The sequence below is a fragment of the Choloepus didactylus genome, chromosome 22, assembly GCF_015220235.1.
Source record: "Choloepus didactylus isolate mChoDid1 chromosome 22, mChoDid1.pri, whole genome shotgun sequence".
NCBI classification, from domain to species: Eukaryota; Metazoa; Chordata; class Mammalia; order Pilosa; family Megalonychidae; genus Choloepus; species Choloepus didactylus.
This window is the reverse complement of record NC_051328.1, coordinates 13536807-13559473: the sequence shown is the minus strand read 5'-3', so window position 1 is coordinate 13559473 and position 22667 is coordinate 13536807. Positions and strand designations below refer to the sequence as shown.

Genomic DNA, 22667 nt, shown 5'->3' with positions numbered 1-22667 from the left:
TTTCTGAAGTGTATTTGCATGATGTATTCAATTGTGTCATTGCAGTTCATGTTATTCTAATGACTGCTGGGTCCTTTCTCAGAACCCCTGTGATTATCCCATGTAAACTTTCCTCTTAAAATTTTTTTTTCCTTTGATTGTGGAGTGGATACTGTCAAGCTAGGTTTTCTTCTTCCAAGGTTGGTGGTGTGGACCCAAAACAACTGGCTGTCTATGAAGAGTTTGCACGCAATGTGCCTGGCTTCTTACCTACGAATGATTTAAGTCAACCCACAGGATTTTTAGCTCAGCCCATGAAGGTAAATACTTGCCTTGGATTAAAGGGAGCATTTTATAGTAAGTTGGATGTTTTTGCAGTAAGTTGGATGTTTTTGCCAGTTAAAGTATCACTTGCCTCCTGGGCCTTAAGTTATAAGAAAAAACACCCACAGTTACCGAGTATAGGTATTCTTTGTGTCAGGTCAAGTCAAGATGACATACAGGTTTTTTGTTTTTGTTTTAAATCCATGAGGTTGGTTTAGCATTCATGTTTGGTCTAATTAGAAGAATTTGCATGGTGATTCCCCATTTGTTATTATTTTTTTAAATACAGTTTTATTGAGATATATTCACATACCCTACAGTCATCCACAATGTACAATATGATATTCACAGAACCATCATATAGTTGTGCATTCATCACCAGAATCAATTTTTGAACATTTTCTTTACTCCAAAAAAAAAAAAGTAAAAATGGACACCTAAAACCTTCCACCCCCCTCATCCCACCCTATTTTTCATTTAGTTTTTGTCCCCATTTTTCTACTCATCTGTCCATACAATGGATGAAGGGAGTGTGAGCCACAAGGTTTTCACAGTCACACAGTCACCCTGTGTAGGCTGCATAGTTATGCAGTCGTCTTCAAGAATCAAGGCTAGTGGATTGCAGATCGACAGTTTCAGGTATTTCCTTCTAGCTATTCCAATACACTAAAAACTAAAGCAGGATATCTAATATAGCACAGAAGAATGCCCTCCAGAGTGATCTCTCAACTCTATTTGAAATCTCTCAGCCACTGAAACTTTATTTTGTTTCATTTTGCGTCCCCCTTTTGGTCAAGAAGATGTTCTCATTCCCACAGTGCCGGTTCTAGGCTCATCCCAGGAGTCATGTTCCACGTTGCCAGGGACATTTATAACACTGGGAGTAATGTCGCACATAGTGGGGAAGGCAGTGAGTTCACCTTCTGCATGGGCTGAGAGAGAGAGGGAGGCCACATCTGAACAACAAAGAAGTTCTCTGAGGGAGACTCTTAGGCACAATTACAAGTAGGCCTAGCGCTTACAGCAGTCACATCTGTTCCTGAGTTGTAATGGTTATCTCTAAATTCTGCGATGCTGAGCTCTTTGTGTATAACCTGGTCAGTCTCTGGAACTTTGTGTATTGGTTTGACACCCAAAACTCAGAGCTAGAGCTCAACAGCTATGAATCTTAGTATTACCTCATACAGCAATTGTTAAAAAAGCTGAAAAAGAGTTCAGACCTCAATTAGAGATACGAATGAAGCAGATCTGGGTAGGACTAAGGCAAATCAGGCCAAAGGGTAAAGGACAATATTGACTGTGTTTTAAAACTTCAGCTTCTGTGTGAGACCAAGGGAAGAGATGTTTATTTGGTGCAGAATCTATATTTTCTGCAGCACACTGAACAATTTAACTTGTACGGTCAGTTGATTCAAACACGCTAATTACCTGGAACTTTGAATAGGAAGTAAGATCTGGTTAGTACAGGTTAGAGTGAAATCCTGACACATTTCAAAGTAATTTGGGCAGAGAACAAAAATATATTTGCAGGGCCCTCCTGAGGAAGTGGGGGAAAATGCAGAAATGTTGGACGTCCCCACCTGGGCTATTGCTGATAACACTCACAAACATTGGGAACTAATTGTAGGTGAAGCCCTCAATCTTGGGGCTTGCCCTTATGTATGAAGCTTGTTACTGCAAAGGATTTCCCGTTAATTTTTTTTTAATTTTTTTCTTTTTTGGAAAGTTTTGAAACAACTGCTTATAGAAAACTGAGAAATACAGGAAATTTTTCTCTTGAGCCATTTGAGAGTAAGTTGCTGATCTGATGCCCCCATCATTGCCTGAATCTTACTGGTTATATTCTCTTAGGTAACCGCAGTACAACCACTGGAATCTGGAAATTAACACTGGCACATTACTACTGCATATCATATTCTTAGACTTCTTTCACCTTTCACAAAGTGTCTGATAATATCTTTTACAGTAAAAGGACCTCTAGTTTACAATCACATTTCACTTAATTGTTTAAAATCTCCCTTAGTTTGTCTGGAACAGCTCCTCATCTTTCATGACCTTGACTCTTTTGAAGATTATAAGCCAGTTATTTTCTAGAATGGCTTGATTTAGGTTTGTCTGATATTTTCTCACAACTAGATTCAGGTAATGCGTCCTTGATAGAAATATCACATAAGTAATGCTGAGTTCAGGCCTTGACAGGCTGAGTACTGCATTTCCCGAGGCTGACGTCCTTTCTCCCTAAGATTGTAGAGACCTTATTAGATGGCACAAATGGTGCTGCCTTCAGTGTGTCCCATTATTGATGACGCTGTCTTTGATAACTTGGTTGTAGAGGTCTCTGCCAGATTTTTCCACAGTCAAGTGAAATGTCTCAACTCTTGCCTGCCTTGCACTAACCCCGCCTAATGGTGTTCAGACTGATTAGTTGAGGAATAGTAGTAGAAGAACCTCACTGTGTTTTAAAAAAGAAAATGAAGAGTGTAAATAATACTAATAGACTTCTTGTTTGCTACATTTGCCAGTAAAAATTCTTAAAATTTTTTACTTAACCCTTTTTGGTTGTTTCTTCTCTAAAACAGCAAGCTTGGGCAACAGATGATGTAGCTCAGATTTATGATAAGTGCATCACAGAACTGGAGCAGCACCTACATGCCATCCCACCAACTTTGGCCATGAACCCTCAAGCTCAGGCTCTTCGAAGTCTTTTAGAGGTTGTAGTATTATCGCGAAACTCTCGGGATGCCATAGCTGCTCTTGGATTGCTTCAGAAGGTTGGTTCTTAAGTTAATCCTTTACAACAAGATAGCTTTGTAAATATTTAAGATTTTAAAAAGTTAAATAAAGCAAGTTTTGCTTATATAAGCAGGTGATTTTTCTCCAGAGTAGAATTGAGTTATGGCAGTTATGAATGTAAAACTTTCATTTTTTCCTTGGGGAAAGATTTTCCAGAAATATGATTATTGAAGAAACTTTCAAAGATAGCCCTTTCTATTCTGAGGGACAAGGTGGACAGATTGATTCAAGTACATGGGTAATGTGGCGGAGTCTTGAATTTTGACTATGTAGGTTGGGACAGAGAAATCTTTCATGACTATGAAGATCACATAGTGAGCATGAACTAGATAAATCTATGGATAGTTTGTGCATTAGGCAAGTGAAAAAGCTTATTTGGAGAGTGGAGAGCATGCTAACTTGAGGCTTAGGAATTACATAGTAGTTTCCATTAAGGTTTGGTTTCTGGCTTTAACTGTTTCTGAATACTTTCTTTCTTCCCATAGGCTGTAGAGGGCTTATTAGATGCCACAAGTGGTGCTGATGCTGATTTGCTGCTGCGTTACAGAGAGTGCCACCTCTTGGTCCTAAAAGCTCTGCAGGATGGCCGGGCATATGGGTCTCCATGGTGTAACAAACAGATCACAAGGTCAGTAGTCATCTCAAAAGAGTAGTAATTATTGGACTGTTTTTTTTGTTTGTTTGTTTGTTTGTTTTTAAATACACATGGTCCTATTTATGTCCAGAGGTTTCTAATTTCTCTAGAAGGTAAATGGGATATTTGGAATTCTTAATTCTAGTGGGGAGAATTGTTGAATCATTGTCCTTTTTTTACACGTGGTACCTGCCTTCTCCTCATGATGGATCCTGAAAACCAATACCTTGCTTTGGGGAAGAAATTTTAGGTCATTTGTGTTAAAAGGTTGCAGTGATTTCACAGCTATGGTAAGAAATATTTTAATGTCTTACATGGAATCCTCTGTTTTCTAGGCTTTGAGAGCAAAGCCTGAGTTTAATGCTGGACTGCCTGTTCTACTTCATTACTGTTTTGAAACTTGGATAGTGACTTGCAGTTGGAACAAATTTCCGTTGAATAAAATGGATCCTTTATTTCACCTGATACAGGATGTTTAAGCTTATGTGAATACAGAAATACTGATTTTTTCTAGGTGCCTAATTGAATGTCGGGATGAATATAAATATAATGTGGAGGCTGTGGAGTTGCTAATTCGTAATCATCTTGTTAATATGCAGCAGTATGATCTTCACCTAGCTCAGGTATGAAAGGAATTTACTTGAATAGAAATAGTGAGTCTGTTAGTTGGAAACTGTGTTTGCTGTAAGTGTTGTCATTCTTATGTTGTGCATTCTGTGTTGCCAGTCAATGGAGAATGGTTTAAACTACATGGCCGTGGCATTTGCTATGCAATTGGTAAAAATCCTGCTGGTGGATGAGAGGAGTGTTGCCCATGTTACTGAGGCAGATCTGTTCCACACCATTGAAACCCTCATGAGGATTAATGCTCATTCCAGAGGCAATGCTCCAGAAGGGTGAGGATGAACTGCTTTGGGATCTCTGTACATTCCGCAGTCCCCTAAGAAGAGCTTTTAGAAATGCATGTGCAGCCTTACTAATGAAACCTGTTATAGCTGCCACAACATATGGGAAGCTTTTAGTGAGGTATAATATTGTCCCTTGAAGTATGAAAGCTTAACTAACAGCCAAGCCTACTTGCTGTAGAGCAGTGCATACAGTACGAGATGGCACCAGAGACCTGTGTTTAAGCCCTGGTTCTGCCACTTAAAACTTTTGATTTTATGCAAGTGATTTACCCTCCCTAAGCCCCAGGTTTTTTTTAATACAGTGGAAATGTTACATGAAAGAACTGTTGAAAATTAAGAGAAATCACATAAAGAAAACATGGCACATGGTAGGCCCTTAGTGAATATTTGTTGACTGAGCATCAGCTCTGTTTTTGTGGGCATTTTTTTTCTCAAGAACTGGCTCAACTGAGATCAGTCATTTGCATTTAATGTTTTCATAAACAGACATGAAGAGACCATAAAAGCAACAAAGCATAAGAATAGTTTTGTGTAAATATGGAAGTGGTAAAGTGAAGTGATCATCACCCTTGTGGTTTCTACTAAATAAGCAAATTGTCCAACTGTATGTCTGTGAAATTACAACCATGAGTAGACTGATTTTCACTCTGGATTTATTGTATTAGATTGCCCCAGCTGATGGAAGTAGTGCGATCCAACTATGAAGCAATGATTGATCGCGCTCATGGAGGCCCTAACTTTATGATGCATTCTGGGATCTCTCAAGCCTCAGAGTATGACGATCCTCCAGGCCTGAGGGAAAAGGCAGAGTATCTTCTGAGGGAATGGGTGAATCTCTACCATTCAGCAGCAGCTGGCCGTGACAGTACCAAAGCTTTTTCTGCGTTTGTTGGACAGGTAGAGCTTTTGGAAAGAAAGGTGCTTTTTATTCAACATAAGTAGGGTGTGATGCCTCCAATATTAAAGCTCAGTATTATGTACTTGGGGTCAGACAGTTACCTCCATACTCATGCAAACCAAAAATGTCATCATCACTGCTATGTTAAATTGATATATCCTGTATGTCTCCTCATTGTTAATTACTAAGGAGTAAAGTCAGCATTCCCCACCTCCTTTATTCCTTTACTTTTGTTTATTCCATCAGTATTGTCCCATTTCATTTTTCAGAGCTACAGATCATACTGGGTCTGATAATGCGTAACACAACTGCCAAAAGAATACAGTAATTTTACTAGCTTGATAATCATCAGTGATAGGGTTATGGGCTAATAAGTAAAATTCTTCCACTAGTCCATGTTAAAAAAAATAAAAAATCAGAAAAAAATGTAAATGGTAGAGCATTTTAGAGTATTTTCTAAGTTAAGAAGCTTATCTTAGCTAAGAAGCTTATCTGTCTACAAAGCTTATTGACATGTTCTTTCGGGAAATAGTTTCCACTATTTATTTTCATTCAGTTTGACTTTGAGTTAAAATTTTAAGAACCAAGCACCTAACTAAAAATTAGGTATGGCGGAAATATTTGTAAATGGAAAGAATAGAAAAAAAAAATGTGGTAAGAGACCCATAGTACAATATAGCATTTTAGTTTTGGTCATTACTGGCTGCTTTCAGCACTGTGAGGAATTAAGGACCAGTAAATTCCTGTGTCCTAATCAAAATATAACATGGCAAATACAGTCCTTTTCCTGAATTGAACTTAGAATTTCTTCAATAGAACTGTTACTGTAATGTTTGGAAGTGGTGGGTGCTTATTTTTTGCAGATTGACCATCATATTTCTTCAAATACCAAACTTTAGATGTGCCACCAAAGCAAAATTACAGATTATTAGATCTATTTTCAAATAAATGGATAGTTGAATTGTGGAAGAGCTAATTAGTTGATTTGAAGTTAAAAGTTGTTGGAAATTGGATTCACTTAAGATGAATGTTACTTAGTAAATCAAACTATGTAAATTTCCCCAAAAAAGAATCCAGGGAGTTACAAAACAATATCCTATTGAAAAACTATTGCTGTCCATTTATAGTTTGATTTCTGATTTGGATATAAGAAATTGGAATCAGTTGGTTTTCATGGGTATGGATGTGGCACCTGTCTCTGCTCTTCCTTCCAGCTTATTTGCTCTCATCTTTTCTGTTTTACACTTTTTTGTATTTAACTTTTCTGTTCCCATTTGCATCCGTCTGACAATTCTTTCTTTCCTTCTTGTACTCCAGTCTTGTCCTCATTCCCCTCTGTTAGTTTTTTTTAGATTTCAGTGAAGACAAAAGTCTCCATTGCCTTCTGTCTTGTCTAGGGTACATTATCATCCTATTCCTATCAATTCACCTGTTTTCTTGCTTACCAAGGGACAGATAAAACAAAATACTTTGTTATAAAATTTCCAAGATAACCCTCAAGATTTTCATGGGCTTGTTTTCTTTGTTTTGTAAGCACTGCCTCCTTTTCCCTCTGCAGCTTTAATGCTTATTTCACTTTCTCCTTCTCTTCGTCCTCCCTTCTCCTCCCTCCTCCTTTCTCCTTCTTCTTCGCTAGCTAAATAACTTTTTTGCTCTGCTTCACTTCCAGATATGTCATAATATAGAACCTTCTTTCTTTTAAATAAACTTGCCTTTTCCACTTTAAGTTAATGTAATATTAAACTAACTGAATATGATCGGTGTGTATTTTCATTTGGTGCCTATGTATTGTCCTGATTATTATTTTATTTTCTCGGGTAGCTAGTTGGGAGTTTCAAAAGCTTCCACCAAGCTTCATTATCAGTTAAGTCAATTTGAGAAAATTATCTCAAGATCTGAAGAATGTAAAATATATGTAATCTAGTCTTCTCCTTGGAGGAAACACACACTGTCCAGAATGTCTTAATATGACCTCTAGGGAGTTAATAAAATTTGGTTTACTATGCATAATTTTTCAAATTGTTTAGCCATACGCTACTTACTGTTTAAAATTGCCATGATCCCTTTCTCATTTTCCATCTTTTCTAGTAAACTTAAAACTGGAGAAATTGTGTTCTCTTTTCCTTAGTGGGGTGGTCATTCTCCTAATGACACCTCTTTTACAAAGTAAAAATTAGAATTATGACAAAAGGAACAAATTAGAGAGTACCACTTAAGTATGAAAATTAAAACTGTAAGAAGCTCATTCATGTGTGTTATCTCATTTTTTTGTGTCTCTTTATATTTTTGTTCCTATGGTAGATGCATCAGCAAGGAATCCTGAAGACTGACGACCTCATAACAAGGTTCTTTCGTCTGTGTACTGAAATGTGTGTTGAAATCAGTTACCGTGCTCAGGCTGAGCAGCAGCACAATCCTGCTGCTAATCCTACCATGATCCGAGCCAAGTGCTATCACAACTTGGATGCCTTTGTCCGACTCATTGCACTGCTAGTGAAGCACTCAGGGGAGGCCACCAATACTGTCACAAAGATTAATCTGCTGAATAAGGTCTGAAATCCTTTCTTGCCTTAGTCATGGTACACTTGAAGTCTATAAATCATTGATTTTCAACACTATTGGGCCCTATCCCCTCCCCAAATTGCTTTGTAACATCCCTTTTAATGTTCTGAAATTAAATTCATAAATAATAAGTAAACATACTTACCAAATATTAAAAAAACTAATACAAAAGAAAAAAAGATCCATGGGACTGTACAACACAAACAGTGAACCCTAAGGTAAACCATGGATTATAGTTAATAGTACAGTCATGAAAGTATGCATTCATCAGTTGTAACAGATGTACCACACTAATGCAAGGTGTTAATAATAGAGTGGTATTAAAAAAAGAAACAGGAAAACATTCATGATATATTTCAGTATGTTAATACTTAGTCATGACTACATTAAAGATATTAGATACAGAAAATATTTAGATAGTTTGAGGTTTGCCTATACACAGAACATCATGAATGGGATGGCTAGAAATATCCACTGATACAGTTAATTTAGCAACTTAAATTCTACAAATGACATGGCAGTCATTGACCTTTTTTGAAATGAAACTAAGTTCAGTTTTCTCTTAATTTATGTAGTAATTGCATTCCTAGAAAATTTGAATGTTAAAACATGTAAAAATATGTGTAAAGTGGGACTTAAGATTTTAGTGTCTGGTAATTATAAATGGGTTTTTCATGTCCCTCATGATTTAGTGGGAAAATCAAGTGGTGTGCAGGACAGTTTGTGAGATATCTCTGCAGATGTCTAATTTCCGTGGACCCCATCTACAAAATGGCAAGAGAAGTATAAATCATTTGCCACTTTTTTTTTTTTTTTTTTTTTTTTAAGTATATCATGCAGAAGCACCTGTCTCTATTTTTGGTGCTGATCTGTGGGAAACATGCCTTTCAGCAACCCTTTTCAATCCTCTTTGCCTCTTTCCAATTTCATGTCAGACCAGGAAAATTAGATTACTAGATTGCTTTATCTTGGCAGGAATGTGAGGGATTGTGCCGATTTCTAGAGCTTTAGAACCTTTGGGCATTTGTGGAGAGTACACATGTCTGATCCTAGGGCATTGAGATTCAAAAGAAAACACAAATACTGCATGCCAAATCAAACCAGCATATGGTCCCTTCATCTGCCAGTGTACAATTTTTTATTCAAATGGTATGTGTTTTTTCCTTTAATGTGGGTCTTAAGAATGCAAGGTAAAAAGTATGACTTGAAACTATTAAGTGGATTGTTTTCTTGACTACAAGCTAAAACCTCTGTGCTCTATAGGTCCTTGGTATTGTAGTGGGAGTTCTCCTGCAGGATCATGATGTTCGGCAAAGTGAATTTCAGCAGCTTCCCTACCATCGAATTTTTATCATGCTGCTCTTAGAACTCAATGCACCTGAGCATGTGTTGGAAACCATTAATTTCCAGACACTTACAGCTTTCTGGTGAGTATTGTTGGATTTAATGGAGATTTCTTTTTAAGAGTTGCTGGTTTAGTGCATACTAAAATTTGAGGACTGTAGAGCTCTTGTGGTTTTGAGACATGCTGATTTTTAAGACAACTTGAATATGGTGTACTTCTTTATATTTATGTGCTGTTCACTACATTTAAGTTGGACTGTGTTTCTCATGAACGTTTTTCTTTTGACAGCAATACATTCCACATCTTGAGGCCTACCAAAGCTCCTGGCTTTGTGTATGCCTGGCTTGAACTGATATCCCACCGGATATTTATTGCAAGAATGCTGGCACATACACCACAGCAGAAGGTGTGGCTGCAGTTTATCTCCTACAGAAGAAGATTGCTAGCTTGGGCTTATTAGCACTACCTGCAGATTTCTCTTAGTTATTTAGTAGTGATTCTTCCAAGCTTAGTTGGGAATTCTTCTTTTTAATGTTGAGTCAAGTAATAGAGGATTAACAAGTACCTGACTGTCTCTGCCTGTAAGCCTTTTTTCAGTGATTAGGGTATTGCTCCTCCAAGTCTGTTATGGGGCTTTCTGTGTCAGTTATGATTAGGGTGTTGCTCCTCTAAGTCTGTTATGGGGCTTTCTGTGTCAGTCTCTTAAAGGGTTTTGTTAAAAAGTTCAAACATTTGGGTACTTCCCTAGACATTTGAATGAATCTCTGGGTAATGGCCCTCTGGAACCTGACAGTTATACAGGTGATTCCTAATGCTAAAGGCTCTTATATGAGTATTTTAAAATATGGCTCATGTACATTTCTTTCTCTCAGGGATGGCCTATGTATGCACAGCTACTGATTGACTTATTCAAATATTTAGCGCCTTACCTTAGAAACGTGGAACTCAGCAAACCTATGCAAATCCTCTATAAGGTAATTAATTTCTGTTTTTTACTTTTTAAAATTTTTAACTTTGTAAATTAAAATAACTTACGATATTCCTGAAATAAAATAAAAAATTAAAGGAAAGAAGACTTCGAACTGAGAGTATGAGGCCTAATTAATTTTTGTTTATATTAAGCTTATTAAAGTAGAGCATACATTCAGAACAGTATAAAAGTCAGTTGTACTTGTGTAACCAGCACTCAGATCATAGAGTATTCATATGTTCTTCAGTATAGATGGTGACTAATTTACAGTGGTTGCAGTAAGAGTTACTGTTTCTTCATGTTCTTGCTACTTGTGGTATTGTCTTTGATTTTAGCCAATCAGGGAGTTGAATCTCATTGAAGATTTAATTTCTAGTTCCTTGAAAACTTCTTAATGAGGTTTTTGCATGTATACATCAGACATTAGGATATTCCTCTTGTGAAATTCCTCTTTCAGTCTTTTGCTCATATTTCTATCACATTGTCTCCTTTTTTTTTTAATGCAATTACATTGAAATATATTCACATACCATACAGTCATCCAAAGTGTAAATCAGTTGTTCACTGTATCATCATATAGTTGTGCATTAATCACCACACTTTTTTAACATCATTATTCCAAAAAATTAAAATTAAGAATAATAAAAGTATAAATGAACACTCAAAACATCCCATACCTTACCCTGCCTCCTCCCTTGTTATTAATTTACTTTTGTCCCCATTTACCAGCTCATTTGTCCATAATGTTGGTTAATGGGAGTGTGAGGCATAAGGTTTTCACAATCACATGGTCACACCATATAAGCTATATAGTTATATAATCATCTTCAAGATCAAGGATACTGGGTTGCAGTTCAACAGTTTCAGATCTTTCCTTCTAGCTATTCTAATAAACTAAAAACCGAAAAGGGATATCTATATAATGCATAAGAATAACCTCCGGAATGACCTCTTGACTCCATTTGAAGTCTCTCAGCCACTGCAATGGATACTGCCACCATAAACACAGGGTGCAAATGTCCATTTGTGTCTCTGCTCTCAGTTCTTTCAAATATATACCCAGTAATGGGGTTGCAAGACCTTATGGCAACCCCATACTTAGCTTCATACAACACCACCACCACCAAGAATCCCATACCACTCCCTTATATCCTCCTCTTATAGACATTTAGCTTTGGTATATTGCCTTTGTAACAATTACTGGAAGCATATTACAATGTTACTGTTAACTATAGACTCTAGTTTGCATTGACTGTATTTTTTCCCCTATACCATCCAGTTTTCAACATCTTGCAATGTTGACATTCATTCGTCATTCTTACATTAGTAAGAATCATTGACCGCTCTAGGCTTCATAAAGTTATACAGTCCCAGTATTTATCCTTTTTCTTTCTACTATCGTACATGCCCCTAGCCTTCCTCTTTCACCCATACTCACTCTCATATTTGTTCAGAGTACTTAGAATATTGTGCTACCATCACACAGTATTGTGCTATTTCTGGATCTATACAGTCAATCCTGTTGAACATTCTGTACTCCTTCAGCATCAAATGCCTGATCTCTACCCTCTTTCTATCCCCGGATAACCTGTGTTCATAACTTTAACTTTCAAGGTTCACTCATTAATGTTAGTTCATGTTAGTGAGGCCATACAGTATTTGTTCTTTTGTTTCTGGCTAATTGTACTCAGTGTAATATCTACTGTCTACCATTTTGTCTTTTGGATTTTGTATGTCATAACTTATTTTTATTTTTTTTCTCTCTTTTTACCCTTACTGATAGTCTTCATTTCTACACTCTTCTCTGAACCTCTCTCTCCTGTCTTTTCCTATCTGCCTGTAGTGCTCCCTTTAGTTTTTATTGTAGAGCAGGTATCTTATTTACAGACTCTCTCAGTGTCTGTCTGAAAATATTTTAAACTCTCTCTCATTTTTGAAGGACAGTTTTGCTGGATATAGAATTCTTGTCTGGCAGTTTTACTCTCAGTATCTTAAATATATCATGCCATTGCCTTCTCACCTCTATAGTTTCTACTGAGAAATCTGCGTATAGTCTTCTCGAGCTTCCTGTGTATGTGATCGATTGCTTTTCTCTTGCTGCTGTCAGAATTCTCTGTCTTTGACATTTGATAATGTGATTATTAAGTGTCTTAGTGTAGATCTATTCGGATTTATTCTGTTTTGGGTACGTGCATTCTTGGATCTCTAATTTTATGTCTTTCATAAGAGATGGGAAATTTTCAGTGATTATTTCCTCCATTATTGTTTTTGCCCCCTTTCCTTTCTCCTTCTGGGAAACCCATGACATGTATATTCATGCACTTCATGTTGTCATTCAGTTCCCCAAGACACTGTTCACATTTTTCCATTATTTTCCCTATCTGTTCTTTTGTGTGTAGGATTTCAGATGTCTTGTCCTCCAGTTCATGAATCTTTTCTTCTGCCTCTTCAAATCTGCTGTAGTATGTCTTCATTGTATTTTTTTTCATCTCTTGTATTATGCCTTTCATTCCCATGTGTTCTGCCAATTGTTTTTTCAAACTTTTGAGTTCTTTCTTATGTTTGCCCAATGTCTTCTTTGTATCCTTCATCTCTTTTGCCATATCTTCCCTCAACTTGTTGATTTGATTTTTGGATTGATTCAGGAGATTTGTTTGATTAATATTTAGTTGTTTCAATTCCTGTATCTCAGTTGAAGTGTAAGTTGGTTCCTTTGACTGGGCCATATCTTTGTTTTTCCTGAAGTGACACATAATTTTTTGTTGTCTAGGGATCTGGTTTCCTTGATTACTCCAATCATATTTTCCCAGACCAGACAGGTCCAGGTCCCAGGAGGAGGGTGTATTCAGTATCGAGTTTCTTTGAGAATGAGCCCTAGCAGGTTGTCAAGACTTTGTGAGGCCTCTAGACTCGGTGCTCTTCCTATTCTGCCCAGCATGTGGCACTTGTCAGCCCACAGCTCCCCACTGGTGTAAAGAGATGCAGTCTCTTTAATTCTCAGGGGACCCTTCCCTGGTGGCCAAGGGTGTCAGAAGCCAAGATTAAGTGGTTTCTATTTTTCAGTCCCACCCTCCCACCCCCCAAGTCCTGGAGTCTGAATTCTCTAAGGAAGGGCAGCCCCATGAGCTGGGCTCAAACCTCTTTTTCTTGGGGATGATGCACCCTTTAGGGAATTATCTACTACTCTTTGACTCTCTTAACTCCACCCTTGGCTGGGTCAGTGCTGACAATTGAGAATGCGTGAGGCTCTTTCTAATGAGCCATTTAGAATGAGAGAAGAAAAAGAAAGTGACTCTCAACTCCATTTGAAATCTCTCAGCCAGTGAAACTTTACTTTGTTTCATTTCGCATCCCCCTTTTGGTCAAGAAGATGTTCTCAATCCCACGATGCTGGGTCCAGATTCATCCCAGGAGTCATATCCTGCGTTGCCAGGGAGATTTACACCCCTGGGAGTCAGATCCCATGTAGGGGGGAGGGTGGTAATATTTTAGTATTCTTTTATAAATGGTAACAAATGTACCACACCAATGCTAGGGCTCGCTATGGGGGGTGAGGGCGAGGATGGGGTTATAAAAACGTTCTAAAATTGATGGTGGTGATGAATGCGCAACTAAGTGATGACACTGTAAGCCACCAAGGTGGCTTAGTTAAAGAGGGCCACATCTGAGCAACAAAGAGGCACTCGGGGAGATTCTTAGCACAATTATAAGCAGGTTTAGCCTCTCCTTTGCAGTAACAAGCTTCATAGGGGCAAGCCCCAAGACAGGGCGCAGCATGTCAAGCCATCAGTCCGTTTCAGGGTCACTTTTGCTTTATCTGTATCATTAATTTTTTTTTTTAATCAGAATGCATAAATCAGAATGCATAAATGCACAAATGCATTATGCATTACTTGGCTGTGAAAACGTAATGAATGTTAAGAAAATTATAGCACGAAGTACACTCTGCATTCCCTTATCGTCCTCTCACCCACCACATAAAATTGAATTAAACCAAGTGGCACTGATTGAAGGAGTGGTCGCTTCAAGGGTTCAAATGAGATGATACTGGGCTTAAATATATATAAATGTTGTCAGTTATCAATTTCTTTTATTAAATGTTGTTTAGTGTTTTGTCTAAGAAATGTTTGCCTGTCCCAAGGTTTCTAAGATATTCTACTTTATGGGTTTTTTTGTTTGTTTGTTTTCTAAAAGCTTTACAGCTCTGGTGTTTATATTTAGATCTGAGATCTATCTCAAATTAATTTTTTTTATTTTTGAGATTATTATTTGGGGGTAAAAATATACTGTGGTAACATATACATTAAATTTCCCATTTTAAGCACTTTTAAGTACAGATTCAGTGGTGTGTTAATTCCATTCATGATGTTATGCTACCATCACTACCATCCATTATCAAAACTTTTATATCACAGAAAATCAAATTCCTTTTAATGCAATTTTATTGAGGTATATTCACATACCATATAGTCCATCCAAAGTATACAATCAGTGGCTTACAGTATCATCACTTAGTTGTGCATTCTCACCACAATCAATTTTAGAACATTTTTTTTTTTCATTTTTACTGAGATTGTTCAGATACCATACAATTATCCACAGATCCAAAGTGTTAGAACATTTTTATACTCAACCCCCATTATCGACCCCTAGTGTTGGTGTGGTACATTTGCTACCATTTATAAAAGAATATTAAAATATTACTGTTAACTGTAGTCCATAGTTTACAACAGGTGGACTTTTTCCAATATACGACTCCGTTATTAACTCCTTGTAGTAGTGACATAACGTCAAATTGCTTTTCATATATGGTTGAGGTTCATTTCTCCCCCCTTCACCCCTACCCCAATAAAGATAAAAGAGTTTTCCTTTTTTTTTTTTCACCTAGAATTTTGATTAGGATTGCACTGAATCTATAGATCACTTTGGAAAGATTTAGACATCTTAACAATATTGTGCCTTCCAATTGATTTACATGTGTATATTTCCATTTAGGTCTTTAAATTTACTCAGCAGTGCTTTACAGTTTCATTTATTTCTAGGTATTTGATGTGGTTTGGCAAAATTGTAAAAGATACTTTTTTTAAACTTTCATTTGTTATCTCTTGCTGGTATATAGAAATATAAAATTGATATTCATATATTGACCTTGTATCTAGCAGACACCTTGCCAAATGTGACAGTTTAGTTTTGGGGGATTTACCACATACACAAATCATTTTGTCTACATGTATCAATCAGTCCTTTGTTTTCCTTTTTCTTGATGTAATGCACTGTTACTTCCAGGACAATTTGAATAGAAGATAGTGATGATAGCATGCTTGTCTCATTTATGATTTTGGGACAAGCTTTCAATAATTCACCATTAAGTATCATGTTCTTATAAATCTATAGTTTTTGTTTGTTTTGCAGATAGCATTATTTGATTAAGGATATTCTCTTCTCTTCATATTTTGCTGAGAGTTTTTAAATCCTATAAGTGGTCTAAAACCTCAACTTTTCTTTTTGCATTCAAGATCAAGTAATTATTTTCCTGTTAAAAATATGTTGCCATTTCAGTGATTTTTAAATGCTTAAACCGGCCTTGCATTCCTGGACCAAATATTGTTTGGTTGTGATTTATCAGTGAATTTCTAATATTTAGGATTTGAGTATCTATATTCCTGAGAGAGGGAGAGAGATTTGCTCCCTCCTGCCTTCCTTTATTTTATAATTTCTGCTTCAGGTTTTGGTTTCAATATTATCTGGTCTCATTAAAATAGTTGGTAAATGTTTTCTCTTTCTCTACTTTCTAAAAGAGATCATGACAATAGTGTTAATTTTCCCTCAGATATTTGTAAGAATTGGCCAGTAAAGTCATCTGGGTTTGGAGTTTATTTATGGAAAGGTTTTTTAACATGTTTCACTAGCATAGAATTGCTTAGTATTCTCTTAAAATCTGTTTGTAGGAAGCTATAGTGAAATTTCAATTTTTTGCTCCTGATATTGGTAATTTTTGTTTTCTTCATTAGTCTTGGTAGGGTTTATCCATTTTATTAATCTTTTCAAGGAACTTTTTAGCTTTCATCTCCTTTCCCCTGTTTTGTTTTATTTTTCCTTTATTCTTTTTTTCCTATTTAATTAAGATTTCTGGTCTTCTTTGTCTACTTTTCTTTCCATCAGTTGTTCTTTTTCTAGCTTCTGGAGATAGAAGCCTACATCATTGTTTTTTTACATCTTTGGTTTGTTTTCTCTAGCTTCTTACAGCATGTGCATTTAAGGCCTATAAACTTCTTAGCCCTAATACTTAATGATTTCCAGATAATTTTATTAGTATTGGTTAAAGTCTATAACAATTTTGTTTCACTGAAGTATACTTTTGCCTCAAGTGTTAAATTCTTAATAAAAAAAAGTTACTCTTTTTTCACTTGGTGTGGAAACAGCTTATAGCTTTCTTATTTTTGTTTTGTTTGTTTTAAATAGGGCACCTTAAGAGTGCTGCTGGTTCTTTTGCATGATTTCCCAGAGTTCCTTTGTGATTATCATTATGGGTTCTGTGATGTGATCCCACCTAATTGTATCCAGCTAAGAAATTTGATCCTGAGTGCCTTTCCGAGAAACATGAGACTCCCAGACCCGTTCACACCCAATCTGAAGGTAAAGTTGCAAACAAATTAAGAATGAGTTATAAGTCTTAATATTTCAGCCCTTTTTTTGATAAGCTTTGCAAACCCCCTACACTCTTAAGTTATATTATAAGGTTAAGTGTTCTGTTTTGGGGAAAGTAATCATATTATTATTAATATCCTGATAAGAGTATGATACTCCTGCTGAGTGTTATTTTGCAGTATATCTGTAGTTGCTATTTCCATCTTAATTTTGATATTAACTTTAGCTACATATAGAGAACTTCAGGCTAGCTGTTTGGCTAGTCATTTCTTGGGTACCCCTCATATAGCAAAGAGTTGGAGAACCCACCTTTTAATGCTCATATTCTTATTTCCATGGTGGATTTTGAGTGTGTTGCATTTTGTTTAAATTGTCAAAATAACAGAGACACAGGACTACATAAAACTATACCACTGTAATATGGCTACTGTAATTTTTATGTATTTTCTATTTTTTTTCTCTCAATTTAATAAGAAAGTAGCAAGAGTGATGTCTCTTACTTTGTTAGGCTGGGTTTTTGTTTTTTTTTTTTGTTTTTTTTTTTTTTCAAAAATTGTGGCTCTTAGTGACTGAGGAATCTCAGTGTGGATTCTTATTTTAAAATCCAAGATGAGGAAAAAAGTACCTACCCTGTTCTATTTTAGAAAGGTGTAATAAATTATAGAATGAGACATCTCCCTATCATGTTGTATAGAAACTCTTTAACAATAATGATGCCCCCCCCCTTTAAAAACTGGCTAATAAACAAAATTGACTAAACCAATTAAAGAAGCATCTCTACTCTTCATAGCATTTATATGTATAGCTATAGAAAAAACAATCCTACCATTTTGTAGCATATTTTGCAGTCAGTGCCTAGAATGATTCTGGTTATGATTTTGCATTTGTTTGTGGCAGGTGGACATGTTGAGTGAAATTAACATAGCACCCCGGATTCTCACCAATTTCACTGGAGTGATGCCTCCTCAGTTCAAAAAGGATTTGGATTCCTATCTTAAAACTCGATCACCAGTCACTTTCCTGTCGGATTTGCGCAGCAACCTACAGGTTAATTGGTTTGGCTTAAACTCAGTTTTTTTAAGCTGACTTCCATAGAAAGCATTGTATGAATTATGCAATCCTTATGTATTGGGAGTTGGCCTTTTGAAACCTAATTGCCATGCTTTGATTTAAAGATTTTAAAACACATTGCCAACTCATTTTATAATTGGATGTGATTAAGTAGAGATATTACCAATTTTACTTGTTTGTTTCATCAGTGATGCAGTGCTACAACCTTGAAAGAGACATCCAGGGAATGGACTCTAGTTTTCTCTCAGAATTAGACTATTGTCATTCCTATCTCTACTTTAAGATGTTTTTAAATAAGTAGATTCTGATTTAATTTGCTGTAAGAAATAGCTTAAAGTTATATTATCTTTCTAGTTTTCATACCAAGCCTCCCCAACTTGATTCTTCTCTAAAACTTTTTAAAATTGGGATAGTGCTATATTTTGACCTTACAAACTTTATAGTAGAGCTATGGCATGAGCACAGTGATGCTACCTGCTTAAAGCTTTAGTTGCCTGAAGGAAATAATGTTTGTGTTTTTGATACTGCCACCCTTGGGCAGCTGTATATTTGGTAAAGAATCTCCCAAAGTCAAGCAAGTTTCTAGAATTGAAATTACAAAGGATATTGAGCAATTCAGCCTTTCTATGAAGGCATAAGAATGGTGCATAAGAATGGTTCACAATTATTGGCAATGGGACCAGTCCTCTGTGGGAATAAGTCAGAAACTTTGTTTTGTTCATTTAGGTGTCCAGTGAGCCTGGCAATCGCTACAACCTCCAGCTCATCAATGCACTGGTGCTCTATGTAGGGACTCAGGCCATTGCACACATCCACAATAAGGGCAGCACACCTTCTATGAGTACGATCACCCACTCGGCACACATGGACATCTTCCAGAACCTGGCTGTGGACTTGGACACTGAAGGTGAGCAAAGCTGGCCAGTTCTGAGTCACGCTCTGTACCATTTGACGCCACCTGATTTAGTGTGAAAAGAAACATGTTCCTTTTACTAGTTTTTCTTTTAACATAGGTTTATGTTACATGGTTTTGTTGGCCTATTTTTCCAGATTAATTGGTACCTGTTTACCAGGGAGCATGTTAAATGTTAAATGTATAAAGATTAATAGGACTGCCCTACCTGATCTTCAAAAAGTTCACAGTATAACTTCTATTGTAGGTTGTATCTTATGGAGTTGAGCTCCCATTTCTTTTGGTACTTTATATTTATTCTTATGTAAAAGACCACAACAGGTGATAACCAGTAATATAGTTCTGGTTATTTTAGGACAGATGTACTTTAGAAGGGCAACTGCTTTTAACTTTGCCATGGATTCTTGAGAGGCTGATGATTATTGGGTATATACTGCATGCCTATTTGTAGAAGAGATTTGAGATAGCCTAAAAATCAACATTTAATAAAATTGAATCCATTAACTCTAGAGCCCAGCAATAAAAGCAGGACACCTTTTAAGGGAGTGTTGTTAAGGTCCATTGCAACACCCTTATAATATCAGGCAGAGGCAGTCAACCAAGCTAGTTAAGGTAATAGGTATTTACTCCAATATAGTTTAGACTAAGTTTTCAAAGTGTGGTCTGGGAGTTTCCCCAGAGGGCCATGAGGTCGAAACTATTTTTATCATAAAACATTTGCCTTTTTTGCTTTAGTTCTGCCACAGATGTACAGTGGAGTTTTCCAGAGGCTACATGAAACATGATGCTATAACATGGAATGCAGAAACATTAGAATCCAGTTGTCTTCTATTAAGCTAGACATTATTAAAAGAGATCTTCAGAATATAAGTGTCACTCGTGACTAAATTTTCCTTTCAAAAAGTAGTTATTAATATTACCGTGTAGTAGGTTTAGTATTTTTGTTACTGATGAATTCCACCATACATTTAGTGTTGTTTTAGTGTGAATGAATATTTTGAGATTTTATTTCCGATGTCCCATGTGGAAAGTATTGGAATACAACTTACAGTAAGAAACGAAAAACTTTGGGAGTCCTGAGATAAAAAATTTGAGAACCATTGGTTAGACTTTTGTTATTCTTTGAATAATTCCTTTGAAAGCTTGTGTCAGATAGCCAAATTCTACCTGATGAAAAATATTTGTGTTTCTATGTTGGCCTTTCAAAGCAAGTACTCTTACTTCTTACTTTTAATTTTTAGGTCGATATCTCTTCTTGAATGCAATTGCAAATCAGCTGCGGTACCCAAATAGCCACACTCACTACTTCAGTTGCACCATGCTGTACCTTTTTGCAGAGGCCAACACTGAAGCTATCCAGGAACAGATCACAAGGTAAGGGAGAAACTTCTTTTATCATATGTTTTTAAATGACGCGGTCTCCCCTTTACATGATCTGAGTGGTTTTCTATACAGTGTGTTCACTGATCATCTTTTACATGCCCAGTAGTGTATTAGATGTGGGATATAGGTGTGAGCAAGAGAGAGATGGTTCCTGCATTCCTAATATATAGTCTGATGGACATACATACAAAACAGAAATAGAGCATTATAAGTCATGATCATTGCTGGAATGAAGAGTAGAGTTTAAAATAAAAGGCACCAATTTTGATTGAAGATAAGTTTCTCTGAGGTTGTGGTGGCATCCCGAAACAAGGCAGTCCTTTTAAAGTGACAACTTCTTGTCACTCCTGAGTTGAAGGGTTTTAATGAAGAAATAACAAGGTCCTTCTCTTGTCTTTCCAATGATAGGAATCTGTTGCAAATTGCTTGGACTAAATACACCATTGGAAATTGGGTAGATTCAAGTGAGAGATGTATACATGTATTTTTTTTTTTTTAATGAGGAACACATGCTAAATTTACACATTCACCTAATAATAGTACCCTGTGCTACTAGTAATGCTAGTCCTTAGATTTAGATGCCAGACTTAATTAGTATTTTATCGGATGTTTAGGATTTGTCTTTTGTGATTATACATAAAGCTGTGGTTAACCTGCTTGCACTTTGTGACTATTTAAGCTGGTATGTATTGTCATTTGGAAAATCTGTATTTATAAGCACAGTAATAGTGTTAATTTCCACTTTCATGGGTATTTATTCTTTTAAGTGACTTCTTTGTGTGTTCTGTACTCTGTGGCTTTAGCATTTTAAAAAGTCTTCTATCTTATCCTCAACCACTTTCAGATTCAGTAAATGGAAGAGCTAGGATTCAAAATGAGTACTCCAATCCAGAATTCCATTTGCGTTAACCAAACTATATATAGACACATTTAATCTACCTGTTTTTAGTGATGCTGACAACTTTTGCATATAGTTTAATAATCAAGGATAAAAGAAAAACACAAGAAGAATGGTCATGAATGTGTATGTTTCTTTGTAAATTAACCTAGTTTCTGTCCTTCTCCAGGGTTTTGTTGGAACGGTTGATTGTAAATAGGCCACATCCTTGGGGTCTTCTCATTACCTTCATTGAGCTGATTAAAAATCCAGCGTTTAAGTTCTGGAACCATGAGTTTGTACACTGTGCCCCAGAAATTGAAAAGTAAGTTAAATGTATTGTCTAGGAATGGAACGGGAGAATAAGCAGCATTTGATGTCTCCAGCTTGGGTGGGTGATAGCATAGGTAAAACAAATGAGTAGCCAGATGAGGAATAGGTATTGTTAGGCCTGAACTTTTCTCTCAAAATTGTATTTGTCCCCTTTCTTCAGGTTATTCCAGTCAGTTGCACAGTGCTGCATGGGACAGAAGCAGGCTCAGCAAGTAATGGAAGGGACAGGTGCCAGTTAGATGGAACTCCATCTCTGTTGTGTGTCAGCCTGGAGGTTGTATCACACCAAGTTTATAAACTGACTGAAGAATCCTTTTGGCTCTTCCTGACTTTCCCAGCCCTTTGGTTCTCGGGTATCTGCCTCCACTCCTGTTGGGGTCAGCCTACTGTCTATGTGGGCACGTTCCAAAGTTTAAATGCATTTTTTTTTGACTCTTGGCCAAAATTTAAAAGATGCTGTGAATATCATTTTGAACTTGTGTAAATATATCAAAGAGAAAACCTTTGTCTCGAACTTCTTGGGTTTGTGCAAAACATGTCCAAGGCACGTGGGCCTGCCCACCCTGTAACAGAGGCAGCTGCTAATGCCATGCACATGTCGGCAAGGGGGTGGGGGTAGGCAGAGCTCCCATTTCTTCTGATATTCCAAATAGTGAAAAGCCAGTTTAAATATTATGAAACTTATTTGTAATGCAGACAGGAGACCTAGAAAATGGCTAAGTTGTCCAAAACATGGATGTGCCAGGGGATGTGGGAAAGGCTTATAAATGAGGTCTGGGGTGAGGAGTGGGGGTTGTTTTTGCCTCTTCCCCCAAACCCAATCTAAAGCTGGCTTCAGAGAGCAGCAGTTGTACCAGCTTCTCATCTCTGCTGGAGAAGATATGCCCTGGGCCCCATGACACATCATCTGCCCTTTTTATGAAGGGAAACCAGTCCAGGCCTACAGCTCCCCCAGTCTCTCCCCTAATATTTGTAAATTATGGGGGAAAAGGAAAGGAACCAAATCTTACGAACTGCCTTCTTCTGAAA

At 36.7% G+C, this 22667-nt stretch overlaps 1 protein-coding gene across 8 annotated transcripts in view; it reads left to right on the top strand.

Moving 5' to 3' along the window:
* CNOT1 (CCR4-NOT transcription complex subunit 1) overlaps positions 1 to 22139 on the top strand; it is a 133955-nt gene extending 111816 nt beyond the window's left edge. For 4 of the 8 annotated variants that reach the window (XM_037816186.1, XM_037816183.1, XM_037816184.1 and 1 more), the window contains exons 34-49: positions 180 to 299; positions 2883 to 3074; positions 3582 to 3724; positions 4245 to 4353; positions 4457 to 4626; positions 5304 to 5556; positions 7838 to 8086; positions 9362 to 9525; positions 9732 to 9849; positions 10316 to 10417; positions 16876 to 17049; positions 17959 to 18108; positions 18859 to 19039; positions 20287 to 20419; positions 21496 to 21630; positions 21799 to 22139. In XM_037816186.1, the coding sequence (XP_037672114.1) occupies positions 180 to 299; positions 2883 to 3074; positions 3582 to 3724; positions 4245 to 4353; positions 4457 to 4626; positions 5304 to 5556; positions 7838 to 8086; positions 9362 to 9525; positions 9732 to 9849; positions 10316 to 10417; positions 16876 to 17049; positions 17959 to 18108; positions 18859 to 19039; positions 20287 to 20419; positions 21496 to 21630; positions 21799 to 21877 (2472 nt within the window). In that variant the 3' untranslated portion in view covers positions 21878 to 22139. Of the gene's footprint in view, positions 1 to 145; positions 300 to 2882; positions 3075 to 3581; positions 3725 to 4244; positions 4354 to 4456; positions 4627 to 5303; positions 5557 to 7837; positions 8087 to 9361; positions 9526 to 9731; positions 9850 to 10315; positions 10418 to 16875; positions 17050 to 17958; positions 18109 to 18858; positions 19040 to 20286; positions 20420 to 21495; positions 21631 to 21798 lie in introns of those variants that run through there. The other 4 variants (XM_037816188.1, XM_037816189.1, XM_037816187.1 and 1 more) reach the window with 2 other exon arrangements.
* Positions 22140 to 22667: the final 528 nt, after the last annotated feature.